At 36.3% G+C, this 18,432-nt stretch overlaps 1 protein-coding gene across 1 annotated transcript; it reads left to right on the top strand.

Annotated features, from left to right (window-relative positions):
- Nucleotides 1-2,818: 2,818 nt before the first annotated feature.
- DBF4 (DBF4 zinc finger) lies at nucleotides 2,819-15,568 on the top strand. The gene is made up of 11 exons (XM_010081368.1): nucleotides 2,819-2,989; nucleotides 4,262-4,456; nucleotides 5,614-5,664; nucleotides 6,212-6,281; nucleotides 6,431-6,507; nucleotides 7,885-7,915; nucleotides 8,187-8,232; nucleotides 10,010-10,141; nucleotides 12,754-12,868; nucleotides 13,203-13,327; nucleotides 14,503-15,568. The coding sequence occupies exons 1-11, from the start codon at nucleotides 2,819-2,821 to the stop codon at nucleotides 15,566-15,568; spliced, it is 2,079 nt and encodes a 692-aa protein (XP_010079670.1).
- The last annotated feature ends 2,864 nt before the right edge of the window (nucleotides 15,569-18,432 follow it).

The following is an 18,432-nucleotide window of genomic DNA, read 5'->3' as shown; positions in this document are numbered from 1 at the left end:
GTAAGCAGTGGGTCGCTGGGGGTGGCCCGGGGGGGTGGTGGAGCTGCCGCGCCCCGACTCGGAGCTGGGGGGTGAGGGGGCTCAAGCCATTCCCACCGTCAACGGGGCCGTTTTCAGCCGCGGCCTTCCCGGCCCTTGTTGTGAGCCCCCGCAGTCAGCCTGGCGCTGGGTTTGGGCCTCCTGCCTCCATCAGGCTAGCGCGCCTTGGGCGGGCTTTGTTAGTGGTGGACAGCTGAAATAACCTTTGCGTGGTTTGGGGAGTTAAACGTAAAAGTGTGTACCTGAAAAGGTAGCTAGCTAATTTGGTCTGTGTTATAAGGAGCTTGCAGTGCAAAGAGGCTAGTAACTATGTTAAATTCGCTAGGCCACTGCTGTGCAAGCTACTCCACCCAGTCAGGTCTTTGCTGGTATCAGGAACATGCATGGAAGTCCTCCTCAGCACGTTGTGCCCAGGGAATTAAAATGCAGTTGCTTTATGAGAGGGACTCTTTACTGTTATTGCGGTACTGCTAACTCCATACTTTTGCTTTCCCTTAGAAGTTTAATGTGTATATTCCAATATTAATTACAGTAATTAGTATGTTAATTTTTGAGCTGCCCTGGCCACCACGTGTGTGTCCTGGGTGTGCTGCCGTATTTGGTCATTGATTATCTACAAAATTTCGCTTGCACACCTGCTTATCATTTGTCCTTTCTGTTTAGATTCTGTATTGGTTACACTATCCTAAGCCTCCCATTTTCCTGGTCTTGTGGTCTCCTAGATTCTACAAAGCTGACTGCTTCACTTAGGTGTGTTCATAACCATTGCTTAACAGAATCTTGCAGCATGAGTGGTGGTTCTGCTCCCTCTCCCGTCTAAGACCATTTCAAGGAAGGAGACAATACATAACAGAAGGACTGCTTTGCGTGTTGGCTTTTTTGCCCCCGGAAGAGGCTGCCTCACTTCCTGTAGCAGCCCTCAGTGTCTTTTTTGAGCTTCTCCAGAAGAGAAGCAACTAGGAGTCAAGTGTCAGTCAGTGAGGAAGAAAATGCCATGTAAAACTAACGATGTGCAAGTATTGGATGATTCTGTCTCTGTCATTGGTTGTAAATGGATTCTTGTGGAAGTGTGTAAGAACGGAGAAGGTGTAATTACTTTCACCTAATAATATTATTCTAGTTTCCGGCTATGTTTAGCTACAGAGACTTCATAATTTTCATGTCACTTCCGTGCATTTAGGACCCCTAGAAGTATTCCCCTTGTTTCTACTTGTAGAGCCTCCTCTAGAAATCGCATCTTAGTATCGAAAACGTTCCTTGGCAGCAAGCTACACAAGGTTGCCCTGTTGCATAGAGAGTCAATTCCTGGTTTTTATTCTGTACCTGACTCCTGGTTTTATTTGGTGCCCCATTGCTCTTCTACTGGAATAGGCTGTTAATCTGTATGTTCTTCTTGATTTGTTTATCTGTATATTCTTTTTACCCTAAGTCATTTACTTTACAGACTGACAAAGTCTTAACCTACAAGGTCATTCTTCATGCCTTTGATCATTTTTGTTACTCTTTGGCAGGCTGTATTTAAGATGTGGCCAAGTCCTGCATTTATGAAGTGGCATAATAGTTATTAATTTTATTTTCTATTTCTTAGCAATTTCTGTTTTTTTTATTAATACTCTGTATTGAGCTGATGCTCTCGTAGAACTCTGCCTCACTCTAAGATTTCCCTTGAGAAATTAGGTTTATTTCTCACCCAGACTGAATTTTTTAATACGCTTATTTAAATGTCTAGTCTAACAGTTAGACCTCCATGGATAGTTCTGTGTAGAGCATCAGGAAAGTTCATCAGCACAGTTGAACTGCTGTATGTGGTTTCTTAGTTCCAGAGTAAAATTCACTGGGACAGAAAAAGTGGTCACAACCAGAATGGTTCTGAACTTTAAGCATAAAAAGTCCATTTTAGGGTATGATTTTAAGAAGAAACTCTTAAGGACTTTTAAGCTGAACATGAGCCAGCAATGTGCGCTTGCAGCCCAGAAAGCCAACTGTATCCTGGGCTGCATCAAAAGAAGCATTAGCAGCTGGCTGAAGGAGTTGATTCTCCCCCTCTACTCTGTTCTCGTGAGACCCCACCTGGAGCACTGCGTTGAGCTGTGGGGCCTCCAACATAAAAAAGACCTGGACAGGAGGAGTCCAGAGGAGAGCCACAAAGATGGTCAGAGGGCTGGAGCACCTCCCAAATGAGGACAGGCTGAGAGAATTGGGGTTGTTCAGCCTGGAGAAAAGAAGGCTCCAAGGAGATCTAATAGGAGCCTGCCAGTACCTGAAGGGGGCCTACAGGAGAGATGGGGAGGCACTCTTTATCAGGGAGTGTAGTGACAGGACAAGGGGTAAGAGTTATAAGCTGAAAGAGGGCAGATTTAGATTAAATGTTAGGAAGATGTTTTTTCCTGTGAGGGTGGTGAGGCACTGGAACAGGCTGCCCAGAGAAGCTGTGGATGCTCCATCCCTGGAGGTGTTCAAGGCCGGGCTGGATGAGGCTTTGAGCAACCTGGTCTAGTGGGAGGTGTCCCTGCCTATGGCAGTGGGGTTGGAACTCTATGATCTTTAATGTCCTTTCCAACCCTAACCATTCTGTGATTCTGAATGTGGTATTACTATTCATGTCTTGTTTTTGACATTTTTAACATACAGCTATTTTTTGAAAGTCCTGTATTTCACTGAAACTTGCGTTGTCCATTTCTGTAATTCATGAATTTTCCTTTTTGAATAGAGAAAAAATAAGCGCAGTTCATAAAACAGAGTCCTGTTTAAATTCCCTTTTATTTTTGCAGTAGATGGAATGCAAGCAAAAACAGAAAAGATAAGATCTTCTCTGAAGAATGTTAAAAAAGATACAGGAAAGCCAGACAAACTTAAATATAAGCCACTCACTGGCAAGGTGTTTTACCTCGATATTCCATCAAATGTGATCTCTGAAAAAATAGGAAAGGACCTAAAAGAGCTAGGAGGGGTAAGTTAGTGAGCAGAAGAAAATGTGTGCATGTGGAATGCCTTTTCTGTGTGCTTTGTGACTGCATTTTCATGTTATTTGTTTTTTATATGTGACAAGATTTTGTTTTTTTATGTTTGTCTTAATGTTTAACATGAACAATTAGCTTATCGACAAATTATTTTGTGATGTTTTTGATGGAAGCTCCTTTGCTAATTGTAACAAAATTGTTTATTATAAAGGTTTGTTTTCAGTTGATTAATCATTTGCTTAAAATTTTATCCAAATTTTATAAGTTTAATTGTTTGGGGTGATTTTTTTTCTGCTGCTTCTGGCTATATTGTGGCATGTTTACATGTTACAACTAAAGTTGTTCACCTGAACCTGAAAGAGATTAGAGGAAGTTTTTTGCATATGCTTACTAGAAGTTAGTAACTTCAGTAAGTACTTTCTGCACAGATTATGTTAATGAGTATTTTTAAATGCTCTTATTTAAATGATCAATTGTATAAGCATCTGAATCTTTCTCTAATTCTCTCTTCTGTATGGAAGAAACGCTTTGATACAAGCAAGTACAGGATATCATAGTAACACAAGCAGTGGAATTGCTTAGTCCACTTTAATGTTGAATATTTTAAATTAGTGTAGAGGAATCTTGGCAGTTAAAGTGTTAAACACCCTCTAACCACAGAAGCAAAAGGAATCTGCTTAAATTGCTAGCTTTTCTGAATGTAATACTTTGGCAATGGTTCTTTGACCTCAGAGGAGCGCTGAGCAGTTTTATGAAACTGACATTTGTAAATCAATGCTGTCCGAAATTACAGTAGAGGCAAAGAATACCAATAACATGGTTTCAAGCTAAATGTGTCTCTCTTACATTTAGCATTAAATGAGTGCATGCTATCTTTTATCTTTCCCTCTAAAACAGAAGTTTAGGAATTCATATGTGCAAGATAAGGTTGCAAATCACAGACTGAAAAGGAAGTTTTTCTGTTTCATTCTGAGGAGTATGTGCCTAAATCTAAGGTGCCCCGCACCCTCAAGATTAAGTACCACATGTGTTTTGTTGTTGTGTGCGTTGAGTGCACCCAAAAGCCTGTCTCTCTGTATGGCTTGTTTCTGTAAAAGGTACATAGAGCAGAACTGGAAGGCACAGTTTCGGGCTTCTTGTTAATTCAGTGTTTTTGAACTTAATTATTCTAGAAGTTTTGTCACTTTTCTTTATGCAATGTGAAATTGAGTTACTGATTAATTGTCCTGAAATAATTGCTTGCTTTATATCTTTATATTTAGAGAGTGGAGAGTTTTCTTAGTAAAGATATCAGCTATCTGGTGTCTAACAAAAAGGAGGCAAAATTTGCACCAACTCTTGGGCAGATTTCCCCTGTTCCTAGCCCAGAATCTGCACGTAATGGAGGAAATAGTTCACCTCATCCTAGCAACCGAAAAGATCGACATGACGGAAGTTCATTTAAGATAGTAGATACAGTAAGTTTCTTACTAATAATACTGCAAATTGGGTACAACCCATGGGATATGCTCTTACAGTTTTTCTCCTATCCTGTTTCCTAAAGATGGCAACAGGATAAAGTGTTGGGTTTTTTTGTTTTTAACAGGTCATATATACTTTTAAACTACTTCAGGCTAACTTGTTAAACGTAACTAAAACTGATTAAGCAAAGTTTTAAAAAATGATTTTAAAAAAGGAGCTTTTTTCTGCAAATAAGCAGACTACACTAAAATCTGTGCTAATATGGTATACCTGACTTTAATTGAAACATTGACGTTGTTATGCTTGACAACTGGATTAATATGGTTAGGCTTGTGATGGCATCCAATGGTTCCTTAGCATGCAATGGTTCCTTTAGCAACACAGCCTATTATATCTGGCTGCTGTGATGTTGTTCATATAGATATCTACAGAAGCACTCTTTGATAGTAGTTCAAGGCAATAATTAAAATCAAACATTATGAATATTAAGTTTTTCTGAGCTCTTTCTTAGGGGGTCTTGTTAATTGCAACAGTTAGTATCTGAATTTGTGCGGGTTTACGTGAAGTTTCTTACGTGGGCAAGCCTTGTGTCCTTTCAAAATACAGTTGGAAACAATTAGCTGTACTATACATGTGGTACTTAGAAACATGACTGTGAGCCAGTCTGTGGGCTGGTCTTTAACTTGGATAGGTGAAGGCATACTCATTATGAATAAATGGCATACAATGCAAAAGCTGATGTACTGATGATAGAAAAGATTGGGATAAGAGATGGAGTCTGCGATTATATTAATGACTGTTAGCTTAATTTTGACACAAGTTCAGCTGATGAAACCTCATCTTTTGGCATGTGCCACTGGCTGCTTATTCCCACCATCTGTGTTGTTCTTGCAATAACATTGCTTCAGCCATGAGGTGACATGCTTTGGCTAAAAGTTATTATGTGTTGAGATTTTTTCTTCTTTTTCCCCCAGACTGTATCAACTGTAACCTTGTGGGGAAGATGCAAATGAATGAAAAATAGCAGTACAGTGAACAGAAGGAGATTGTCATAGCTAAAATACGTATTTGTTAGCAATGATGTAAATTGTCTTACCTTTAGTTTTTTTGAAATGAGTTCTTACTTGCTCGAAATGTGATTGTTTTAATCTAGGTACGTATGAGCAGAGGAAAATCCTTAGTTGAAAAAGCAATCAAAGAACAGGTAAGCCAAGTAATCAACAAATTTGTGCTTGAGAAACTTTGGTTTTGCTCTTCTAGGAAACAAGCAGTAGTAAAAGTCGCTTTAGTGGTCTAAGAGAGAAATCCCTCATGGAATGTTTAGGCAGAAGTCAAGGGATTGTCCTAAGTAAACTGTCAGGTCATACTTTCTGGGTACTTACTGAAGAATTGAAAGTCTGGGGAGTCTTATGACCAGAATTATAATTTATCAGCATTGCTAATATAGCTAGCATTTGAGCGGTGCTTATAAAGTTAATGTGTAAATTCACTGTCTTCAAATCTTACTGTAAAATGTGACCACAGAGAGCAGTTTTGGCTTTTTGAAAGGTTAAATATAATCTTTTGATGGTGAAGTGCTGTGACATGGAGGTGGAAAAGTCAGTTGAGGAAATTGGTAGTCTTTTGGCCAGAAGGAAAGCATATGCACTTTGATCTCAGCTTTCATATTACATATTGTAATATATTTGTAATTATTTAACATAATCTACTATATATTGCTTAAAATTACTACTATAATGTATTGTTTGCAGGACTTAATCCCCTCTGGTAGTATACTATCCAATGCCTTGAGTTGGGGAGTGAAGATACTTCATATTGATGGTAAATATTTTTGTTTGATGAAGCCTAACTTGAACTTGAAACATCAATTTTATTATTCTCTTGTTGAATTCAGAACATTAAAAATGACAAATTACTTGAAACATACAAAAATAAACTCAGCTGAGTATAATTCTCCCTCTTTTTGCCAGATGTTAAGAATTACATTGAACAAAAGAAGAAGGAGCTTTACCTAATCAAAAGAGCAGGCAGTTCTTTTAAAGATGTGGTAAGTGTCTCTGCCATTTGTGAAAATGCCAATTGTTTCATTAACTGAGAAAACACCGGTGTACTAAATACTACCTACTGTGAAACTGACAGATTTTATTTTAACAAATTCTTGCTCATGTTGAGATTTTCAGACTAGTATGTTTTATGAGTTGATTTTAAAACCATCTTTGAAAAACAGAAAGTATTAGCTATACGCTTCAGCATTATTCAAAACTAAATTCTGTAGTAGCATTGATTAAATAACATGTAGACCTTTGTTCTTGCAAAGGATATCTAAGAATCAAAAGTATTGAACTGTCTGAAATTTGCATTCTGTCTGCTTCAAAAATAACTTTAAAAAACTGTATCTTGGTTTGTAGATGTAGATTGTGGTTAAGTTCCCTTGTCTAATTTTCCCTATGATACAGTGATTAGAAGCCCTTTCCTTTTTATGGAGCATTTTGAAGAATCACAGTTATGTTTCCTGAAGAAGCTGTCTCTAGGGAATCTGTGTCAGTTCCTCAATTCTGCATCTTTTCCTTCCTAGTCTTGTAAAGAAAAAAAGCATCTTTGAGCTATTCTGCCAATAATGTGCTGTTGGCATGTGAAAATCCCAATTTCTCCAGATTTTAGTGTATGCTATAGTGAGACATTGAAACTGTTTCAGTTGCTTGTGTGCTCCATCTGCAGTTGCTCTGTTATTTAAACACCCCAAGTTGTGCAATTATCTAGTCTAGGCAGGTGTCTGTGATAAGAAAATGGAAAGATACCATCTAGTCTGCATTACATTGTTTTAGAATGCAATATTGGCTAATTATTGAGGCCCCATGAAATACCCTGCGTAGTCATCAGTGTATCGGTGTTCGTGCATGGCAGAGTGTGTTGTTTTGGTGGTTTTTTTCAGGTAGTATAAAATGAGTTTTCAAATTAGAATAATTGTTTTAATTGGAGAATATTGCTATCTGCAGGTTTTGGTGGCATTTTAGAGCTTGTAGTTAATTAGCATTTGTAAAGTGTTGTAAAAATGTTATCTATATTTAAGAAGCAGCTTTCAACCATGGCAAGGTATTTTGGGGGAGGAGAGAGAGTAAATGTATATAAATTTACCTGTGTGGTTTTTTGTTTGGTTTTGGTTTTAGGAAAAATAGATTGAAACATCTAAAGGAGAATTTTTTTTCTTCAGTGTAAAAATAAATATTTTTTTGGGAAACATGTCACCGTATTTCTGAAGTACTAATGAGCTTAGTTTCCTGAAAAATTTATTGTAACGGTGTGTGTGAAGTCATGATTAACACAGGGAGACCCTTGTAGCTTAAAATTAGCTACAGATAAATCTTTAAAATGCAGAATAATATTCACAGGGATTTTATGCCTTCTCTCTTTTTTTTTTCAATAGGGAAAAGAAGTTACTGTTCAAAAGTCAAGAAGTAAGTATTGCAGTATTTGTAGAGGTTTCTGTTTTGCGTTATATTCTGAATGCTTGAAAGTGTACTACAGGTCTCGTCTGGTCAGATGTCCTACTGTATTCTAATTTGTAAGTCTAAGAAAAGCATGTAGAAAAACCTCATGGAAATCAAGAGTTTGTCAAAACATGTACATAATGAGTTCTAAAATAATGTCTGCTTATTTATTCAGCTACTGGAGTATCTTTCTGAATGAAGAAAAGTATTTGTTAATTTCCTTTTCTCCTCCCTTGGGCAGGTAGATTGAAAAATCCATTTGTCAAGGTGGAAGACAGAAGTCGGTAAGTGTTCTCTTCATGCATTCAGTAATGTGGTTCTCAAGCTGACTAATTCAGGAACATTTAGTATGCCTTGAGGAAGTGGCCTTCAGATTTCAGTTTCCTTCAACTTCCTGACTTTAGATACCAGGCATACTGTCCTCTTATGAGGTACAAAATTATAATCTCTGCATACTCTGGGTAGGTATCTGTGTTCAGCCACTTGAATGGGATTGAGCAAGTAGTAGTATAGTAGGGAATATTTGCAATAGGTAATGGAAGTGGAAAGCTAGCATGTAGCTCCAGTTTATAGATTGAGTGGGTTCTTTGGGTTCCTTTCTGCCAAGAGCCATATGAATGAAAAGGAATCCTGGAGGATTTGAACTTTGACATCTTTTCTTAGATCCAGATCCTGTAGCCCAAAAGGCCAATGAAACTTTGTATACTGAATTACAGTCCTATAGTCCCAAGTCAGTATCATTCATCTCCTGCAGAGACTGTTTAGATGTAAGGAAAGGGAAGTTTTTATAATTAAAATCATCCCTTGAAATTTGGTTTAATTTCCTGTTCAATCATTTATTTTTAAAAGGAAAAAACCCTAGAAATCTGATTTCAATACCCAAAATAGCATGAAATCCGATACTTTCAGAATTTAAACTTTTCAGATCTTTCTGGTTCTGTAATCAGTCAGACCTGGTTGTGTGGGGAAATATCAGTTTGCCAGAAGTTGAGAGAACAGTGAATTATTAAAAAGTGCAGTTCTGCACTGCATGTTTTACACCTTTAAATTCTTAACTGTCTTCAGCTTTATGATGATGTTTATAAGCTCCAAATTCTTTGACTTGATTTCTTTGACCCTTTCCTGAATTAAAAACAGACCTGGTCTTACACTGAGTTACTGTAATAGGTATGAGGGACATGAGGATAGTAGGAAGAGTTGGACAAACTAAGTACAATAAATTTGTGTATAACTATGTGTGAGTTGGGCTTCTGAATGTAGCCAGGTACTAAACACCTGAAGTACTTTTAAATGTTTATGTAACATAAAGTTTTTTAATGTTTAGATGTTTATGCAGTGTTAAGTAGCAGTTCAGAAGGAGAACAACATGCTTAGCTGTCCCTGTGGCATTTTCCAGGCTTGGCTCTTTCTCTAGTATCTGGGTATTTTGCATTGGAATGTGGGGAAAAAAATCAGGCTGAACTCTGCCATCAGCATTTCAGTCAAATGATTCCGTATGTGAACTTTTGGCATGCCCTATTTTAAACATTTTTAATATATTCAGAGTACTGGTGTGGTTGCTAGTTCTAATGTCTCTTTAAGTACAACAGTGTACAGGCAGATTATCTTTCTGGAAAGTTAAAAGGTCAGTTTTATATTTTGAATGGTGAATTGATTAAAATTTATCAAAAAGGAAGAAAATGGTAAAACTGAAAAAAAAAATTAATGCAGTGGATGTTAGGAACTGCTGTAGTTACTTCTCAGGAACACAGATGCACCATCATCTGAAATGTTCTTAGTTTTGTTGGTTACCCAACTGTCAACAATAAATAGGCATGAAAGCCATACCCCAGGGAGCGTACAAGGTGGCTATGGAAATTCAAGGCAAATCTGTTTTGAGAAAGTGTCAAATTTATAGGAAGGAATTACTTGTTCTAGGATATTTATCTACTTATCGTTCTGTGTACATTATATGTAAAAGAGAAACACTTTTTCAAGATTTTTGACCTGATTGCAATTTGCACTATAAACTCCTTTTTCCATTTCTGATCATTCCAATGTACTTGTTTTGTCTAATTACAGCCACTACCGACCATTTTATCTGCAGTTACACAGTTTTCCAGTTCTGAACTACTGTGTTCCAAAACCGTATAGTCCATTTGAGGTGGATAAGAAGCATCCTTACGGTCAAAAGCAAACTCAGTCTAAGCAAAGGTTTGTTGAAAACTTGTTATTGAGGTGTGGATAGAGCGTGGTTCTCTAAAATAATTCTAAAGTAATTGTTTTCTAAAATAATTGTTCTGCTTCTAATTTTCTGTGATACTTAATACTAATAGCCATGTCTCAGCTGATGTATCTGCTGCACTGTAACTGTTGGTGTCTGTCTATCTTTCTGTCTATCTTTATCCTGTCTTTAGTCCTTTTTTTGGACATACAGATGCATTCATCCAAAAATGTGGCCTTCTCCTATCACTGTGGGTCAGCATAAGATATTTTTTTCCTTTCTGCCACTGATTTCTTCTTTGTCCTCATCTTGGATGCCATCCAGTAAGTATTTTACAGGAAGTGGATTTCTTAAGACTTCTTTTGATATATGACAGTATAAATCTAAAGTAGGCAGTTAAAATTTTTTAAAACAGTGATATTCAGTCATAGTGCAGAATCGCTGATAAAGAATGCACATTGTTGATAAAGTCTTACTGGTAGAAATTAGACTTTGCAAATACTGCTTAACCTCTTAAGAGATGAAAAGTTGGATGCCAGCTGCCCAGTAGAATTGCAGTTAGTCTTACAAGTGTTTATGTGATACATTTTGGCATTCAGGCTCTGTTTGAGCACTCCAGATGCAGTTAGAACTTTTGGTAAATCAATTATATTATTTGAGGCTACTTGGGAGTCCTAATTACCTGGTTTTTTTGTGGATCAAACTGTTGTTTTGAATTTCTTCTACTTACCGTATCTGGAGTATTAATGATTCTTTCATTGAATTCTAAAATTGATTCACGTGAGAGACAAAAGATATTTAGGTGAAAGGTAGCTTTGCTATACGTAGAACTTTCTGTATCTAGTAACTTTTGCTGCTTTTCTGTGCTTGGACTCTAAGACTTATTTAGGTGTGATATTTGTTTTCTTTATAAAATAGCCACTCCACTGTTCAGCTTCTGTCCAGACTTCACCATTATTATAGTGATGGAGGTTTTCAGCTGATGTTACCATGACTAATTTCTTTTCTTTTTAATTGCAATGGATGTTGCGGTATGAAAAAACAAAGCAACTATAATACAGCAGTAACTCTTGCAATAATAAGGCAGTTTCTGATGGTGTCTCTTCAGAGGAGGTTAGAAAGGCTCATTCTTTTTAAAGCATTAAAAAAAGGATGGAATAAAGGTAATATTCTTTTCATTTGTATAGATTAAGGAATATGACATTAAAACTTTCAGGAGTTATGTTTGAATGAATATTCCTATTTAATCTTTCCCATTGGCACGTGCCAAAGAGATACTTAGGTGGGAGATTTACACGCCGAGTATGAAATAATGTGAGGAATGTCAGTTTTGGGAGAGAGAAATGAGAGTGCTCACTTGTTTTATCTTTGTCTGTGAGAAAAGCTTGTTGAAGCGAAGTTGCCCAATGCAGAAGCAAGTAGAATTGACAAGACCTGCAGACATTATTGAGTCTTCAGATTATAAATTATGTTGCTTCTATCGTGCTTTACTGGTTCTCTGTGATTTTTACAGTTCCAAAGAGGGAAGGTGAAAAAAGCTAGTATAATAGTAAAAGTACAGAGTTAGGTGGAGCCTATCCTGTGGAACCCAATAAATGGTGGGGCAGGTGTTACCAATTCAGACTTGTTGATTGAAAGGGATTGTTGAAAGCAGCCTTAGTATGGTGATACATTACTATACTTTGTAGGTTAGAGCTTTTTCAGGACAGGTTTTTCATGTAAGTTCTGAGCTTACATCTCTGCAGATACTTGGTAGAGACTGTCAGAATAACTTTTGGCTAGACAGTGAGATGGCACTATTCTTCTGGAGTAAAAGGGAAGTAGAGGTTGATGGTTCTGCTTTACCACTGGCACATTATCCTTAGGCGGTTTAATAGTGAATTACAGCAAACAGTAGCTCTCTCCAGATCAGTACTCTGAAGTCGTGGAGCAGATATTGAAAACCTCTTCATGTTTTAATCTCTTAACAAGAACTTGAGGTTCATTTACTCGTATTTACACTTAGTCTGTACCTTGAAAAACAGGACAAAACAGCATTTGGTCAGCATATTCAAAACCTACATATAACCAGCAAATATGACTGTACTTCTACCAATGAATGAGGGCTTATCTGTTAGACCAATTGTTTTTGCTGGGTGTATTCTTGGCACGAAAAATACTGACAGTCAAATGAGATGTTAAAGACTCTTTTTCTCTTTTTTTTCTAGTTTTGATTTTATCAAACCTTCTTTTCTTTTATCAGCTATGCACAGAGATTTCAATATGTCCTTTGATTTGTTAAGTGAGATTTTTGTTTGGCAATTTTGCATTGTTTATTCTGAGTCAGTGATAGTAGTACATCTGTACTAACCTGGATGTTTTATGCTTCTGTATCGTTCCACTGGGTCTGCCTGTGTTCTTCAAGTAATTTTTTTTTTAATAAATGCCTAATTTCTCTCTTTGTTTTTCCTAAGCATTGACTAACATAATGTAAATAGTTTGAGGAGAGATAAAGGGTTTTTAAAATTATTTTTAAGTGAACAAGAATTAACATACTGTGAGAGGCGAGTCTGGAGCTCAGCTCCATATTTGAGACTCATTAATATATCTTTTCTGTTAACAGAAACAAAATAAGTAGTGACAAGGACTGTGGAACTCCTGTTCAGCTCCCTCAGAAGGATAAAAGAAAGAGAGGATATTGTGAATGTTGTGGGAAGAAATATGAAGATCTGCAAACAGTATGTGAAATGTCAAGTATATGCTCTGATACAGCCATATCTCTCAATTGTGGTTACAACTGTCATTTCTACTTGCTAGTTTGATGTATTTTTTTATCTTAAAAGATTTTCTGAATATCTCCTAAAAAGCAGCAAGTGGATATTGCTTTCCTTTGTAGGTTTTAGTTCTTGATTGCTGCTTCTGCATATGATAGCTGAAGGGACTAGTAGTTCATGTCTCAGAGGCACTGGTAATAAATTAATGATATTTACTTACTACTTCATATCATACTGTTGACTTGTATATTCATAGCTGTACTATTAGTTTTGTTTCATGTTTTTTCTTTAATTCCAGCATCTTGAAAGTGAACAGCACCAAAATTTTGCACAAAGCACACAGTATCAAGTTGTTGATGATATAATCTCCAAGTTTGTTTATGAGTTTGTCGAATACAAAGATGATGCAACAAAAATAAAAAGGTGAGTTACATGTTCTAAATTTTAAAGACTCTGAGCTAAGACATTGAACATCAAGATACTTGGTTCTGAAATTCTGGATCTGGTGCAGAATAAATTCATATTTTTTCAGTCTGAAATAAATCGCTGAAATTTGCAATTCGGTTGTACCTGGCAAATCAGTTCTATAAAGCAGAAATGAGGAGGAAAAAAAAATGTAGATGGCATCACAAGAATATTAAACTGAAAGAAGTTACCACAAGTTGTCCTCAAGATCTACTGTGCTAAAATATTGCTGACAGAAGGACATCAATGTCTGGATATCTTCCTCTAAAAACTTTCTGTTGATCTTAGTTGCCTAAGAACAGCAAATTATATCCTCCTCAGTCTGATCTCCTTACCAGTGGGAAAACTTTTCCTGGTCTAATCTAGATCTTCCTAGCTGTACTCTAAGCCTCTTAGTTTCTGTTCTGCCTGTGCTGGACAAAGAAAGCAGATGTTTTTCCTTCCTTTGTAGCTCAAAAGCTTAAATGGGCGAGAAAGACTTGTTTTATGTCTTAGACTGTAGGGACCAGTGTTTTTGTTACTTGGAACAGTAACTCAATTCAAGGTTGCACTGATTTTTCACAAATGAGAGATGAGGAGTAACTTTCTAATTTCTTTAAAAAACAAAAGCTATTGAAGAAATAAAAAATATTCTTAGCGAAATCAAAGGAAATGCAAATAGAGTCAAACAACTGTTAGCCTAATAAAGGCAAGATTTTATTCCTTTTGTGATTTAAAATACTCCGTGGTTAGGTTGGAAATACTATGTCAAGGAAATTATATAAAATTACAATAATTTTGTGTGTATATATCATAAATATTTGTAAGTATTTATATAGTCATTGCATTATATTAACTTTTGTTCATAATACCACTGTGAATTGAGATTTACTGAAATACTAGAGTACTTCATATATCTTAAAAATAATTTTATGAGGTATAGAAATCAATAATAAAAAAACAAATTCAAATATAAGGTGCTCTTTTCCTATAGAAACAGTGTGTTGCTACCTTAAATATCTTTCCTTGAAAAGTAAAAAACAAAAATTGCTTTTTCAGTTTGGTTGCTTTTCTAGGATCAGTTGCATATGGAGTTATGTTACCCACATATTTTTTCAAGTGTTTGTTAATAATTTTAAACAATTTCATTGTAGGACGAAATGTAGTACAGGATATTTTTCTCCTATTATTGGAAAGGTAACTAGACCAGATGAGCTGAAAGAACGACTGAAAAAGCAACGCATTTCATTGAAAAGTTACTCATGGAAGGATACGGCAATGCGGGCACTCAAACTGGATCGCCAGCCTTCAGAAATACAACCAAATTCTGTGCCAGTAATTGCCCCTATTTCTGGATCTGTCTGTTCGGTTCTTTATTGTCACCTGTCACAACCTTCAGGACTAAAAGGTTTGTTCAGAAATAATGATGAAAATATTAAAACTGATTGCTCCTGTGCTGCAAGCTTAAGAGAGACTCTTGGATCATCAAATTTCATACAACCACCCCCTCAGAAAGATGACAAAGCATGCATGGAGAACATGTCTCGAGCTTATGAGCCATTCAGTAAAGAAATACTGGAACAAGAAGTAAATAAAAAGAACTTACAGTGTTTTCAGGAAGGCATGTGTACTTTACTTTCTCCTACTCAAGTTACAGATGTTGGTGAAAAAGACAAAAACCTATCCCAGACAAAACGTAAACTAAATGCAGCAGTAGTTCTACCAGCAAAGTGTTTGAAAAAAACAGATGCCAATCCTACGTTTGTCAAGAAACATGGTAATTTATGTGATAATCATCAACAGATGCAGCACAATGTAGTTGTGGAGGCTGAGGTATCTGATACTGCTGTAAACAAAGAACTTAATGAATTGACTGCCAGCATGCCACACAGTTCACCATCTGGAAAGCTGCACAGAAAAGTGAAGCTTTACTTGGGAAGAAATAAAAGAGAAACCTTGAAACAGAATATGGAGTTATGTGTAAAGTATACAGATAGACTGTCGGTTCCTGAAGAGAAAAGAAGTTCCTGTAGCTCACCAGTGCAGGCCCTACTGGAGTTATTTCAGACAAGTGAAAGAAACTCTGAATTTGCAGGTTTTTCAAGTTACACTGAGAGCAAAGGTTCAACAAGCATAGAAGATACATGGGAAGGGCAGAATACAAATGTTCTGTGCTCATTATTTTCCTCTTCATCCTCATCCCCATTTGTTGGATTTTAATGCTGCTTTATTTAAGATAATGATTTTCAAATAAACTTGCAAATTTAAAGTTTTATTCAGGGAGACTTTAATTGCTGTATTATATGTACAGATGGTTTATTTTTCAAGTTTTTTAATGCAAAAACTTGTGTATATGTAAATATGAAAAATAAAGCTAAGGTGTTGGGTTTTTTCTTAAAAGGTACTGCTTTATTACAGCTACTGAAAGGCTCTAACCCCCAGTTCGGGGTTAAATTAATTGCTAGGCAAAACCAATGAGCATGATATAGATGCATTTGGATGGAATAATTTTCTAAAATAATTTATTACGGTACATTCTAAATAATCCCATTATAATAAATAACTGGATGTTCTATTAGAAATAAGGCAGTCCATTATTACAGACTGCTGATGTTTTGTGGAGATTTGGTTGTTTCCCTTCCTTCTACTGCGGCTTTATTAGAGAATGCAAAAAAAGTCACTTGTTTTAGTAGTACTTCTGTTGAAATTGTTTCCGGGAACCTATGTAGTCACAAAGACACAGGATTAGGAAAGCACATATTATATTTTTTGGGTGCTCTGACATAATTTTTTTTCAGACTGAACCTAGTTGTATTGTGTATATCAGCCAATAGGAAAGCAGTAGATGTATACTTTCATTTTTCTTTGGAAAAAAACAAACACAACAACAGAGCAAGCAACAATGACAAAACAGCCGATAGGTTCTTGATTGACTCAGGTCATCTGATTCTTCTTACAGAGTAGCCATCCTGTCTAGCTAGGTTACTCAGAGGCAGAGTGAAAGTCATAAGTGAGACTTGGGAAGACTTTTTTAATACTTCAAATCTTCACCTGAGCCAATCTCTTTCAGAATTACTATATCTGTAAATCAGTGCAGGGCATGAGTATGGAATTACAGGAGGTAATTGCAGAGCTTTACTAATAAATGTAAGTGCCTTAAAGTCATGTAAGAGACCTAAACTAGCAGGAATTACTCTCCTTAATTTTTGCATGATTACTTGTTTGCATTTTTGAGAATATTTAAGGGCAAGAGACAAACTTACTCTGTCAGTGTTCTTATGGTTAAAGTGCTTTCAGTTGTTGCATTGTACTGTCTGTCCTTTATAGGATATTTTCTACAAGGGGTAGGTAAAGCTGCTGGGTGTGCAGGAATAGGTGCAGAAAATGACAAAATTACTTTCCTTTAAAGATGGTATGGAATGGAAGTTTAATGATGAAAGTAGCTGCTTAGGGCATTGCTGTCACTTTAAAGGTGACATTTCTTATTCCACTGTTCATATAATTGCCTGTACATTCTGGTATCTGATGTTAAGAGGGTAGTCAATGTTAGTAAATCTACTCATCAGATGATCAATGTGTATGTTTTGCATGTTATATGGTTAGATGCAATGTAGAACATGTTGGCTCAAGAGGCCCTGTGAAGAGATTTAAATGCATTGGAATCTGGCTTTAGAATCTTAAGGAAAAAAAATTTAGAGGTTCTCATTACAATGAATAGTCTTCATATTTTAATGCAGAACAAGATAAGAGAGACCCTGCTACTGGTTGCAAAAAGCACTTTTAGTCATGATGCAGATTTTGTGTACAGGTAACTAGACACATCAGTGTGTGCTGGGAGTCCCCTTTGTAGGTAGTATGTTCAGATAGCATCACAGGCCACAGTAAGCCTATCAGTTATTTCTAAAATAGATTTATTCTGTATGTTGCGTGCAGTTTTTATGTGTTCATTATCTTTCAAGCTTGTTTTTTTAAAAAAAGTTTTTACAAAAATGTAAAAGGAATTATATTACTATTTGAAAAAATAATTAAACATGGAAGGCTAGTTGTTACATTTGTCTGTCTCTGACTTCCTTGCAGAGAAGACAGTATTTTCAAAATATGTGGCAGGGATTCTGAGAAATGTCAAATTTTCACAGGTCAGACAAACGGTATGTCTGTAGTCACTAGAATAAAGGTTTAGCATTAGAAATGCATTTTATCTATTAGTACATCTTTGTGATAATTACATATGATATAATTACAGTTTGAACTTGTTCTTCATAGGTACACTAATTTCTTCTAACACTTCATTTTTTGATTGTCTTGCTTTCTGTGAATTTGAGAATCTGGTGTAGGTAGTTTTTACATTCTGTTCAAAACACCGGTTGTTAATATCCTAAGTGTTGCTTCCTTTCTGTGGTGGTTAGAGAAGGTTGGAGCTATGTTCCCATACTCTCTGCAGTGTATGCTTACACATGGCATGGGATTGAAAAAATCTATTGAAGCACACAAATTTTGACTGTTACAAAAAGTGAAAGCTTTAACCATTGTATAGAACAGATGCTACTTCATTTTACATTATAAAACTAATATTTAAGTGATTATCTAGTGGCCTAGTGATCTTCATGGTTTCTCTTTTATAGGTCTAGCCAGCATGTTTCTGGGGATGTGAAATATTTTATCATAATCTTTAACATGTTAAAATAGAAGGCATGTGCATGTGCACATGTGTGCCATTACTGAGAGCCTGTGCAGACACTATGGTGGTTTGGTACTTCAGTGTAAGGGTGAGTTGTAACTCAGACCCACTTTGTTACCATGGGAGAGGCCAAAATGATTTTCAGTAAAGACTTCTACCATGTAGTTACACAGTGCAAAGTTGGGATGGTAGTAGCAACATCAAAAGAAATACAAGTGTTGAAATCTGCTTTCAGAAATAAAGCATTAGAAGAACTAGTGTTTTACTTCTGTTACACCTACACCAAGTTTGGTTTGGTATATTTGCAATGGATGAGCAACCACTACACGACTACGCTCCACGGTATGTGTTTATCTGGAACAGAAATGTTTCTCTTCAGGTAAGTCTATAGCGTGGCTGAGAGGAT

The sequence above is a fragment of the Pterocles gutturalis genome, unplaced genomic scaffold (genome assembly GCF_000699245.1).
Source record: "Pterocles gutturalis isolate BGI_N339 unplaced genomic scaffold, ASM69924v1 scaffold22189, whole genome shotgun sequence".
NCBI classification, from domain to species: Eukaryota; Metazoa; Chordata; class Aves; order Pterocliformes; family Pteroclidae; genus Pterocles; species Pterocles gutturalis.
Note: the sequence above shows the minus strand (reverse complement) of the source record. Positions and strands in the feature narration are given on the sequence as shown.

Bases quoted from the DNA above. Each gene is read 5' to 3' on its own strand.
- DBF4 (XM_010081368.1), top strand. From the start codon at position 2,819: ATGCAAGCAAAAACAGAAAAGATAAGATCTTCTCTGAAGAATGTTAAA. The intron at 4,457-5,613 runs GTAAGTTTCTTA...GTTTTAATCTAG, and splicing joins CATTTAAGATAGTAGATACA to GTACGTATGAGCAGAGGAAA. The intron at 6,508-7,884 runs GTAAGTGTCTCT...TTTTTTCAATAG, and splicing joins GCAGTTCTTTTAAAGATGTG to GGAAAAGAAGTTACTGTTCA.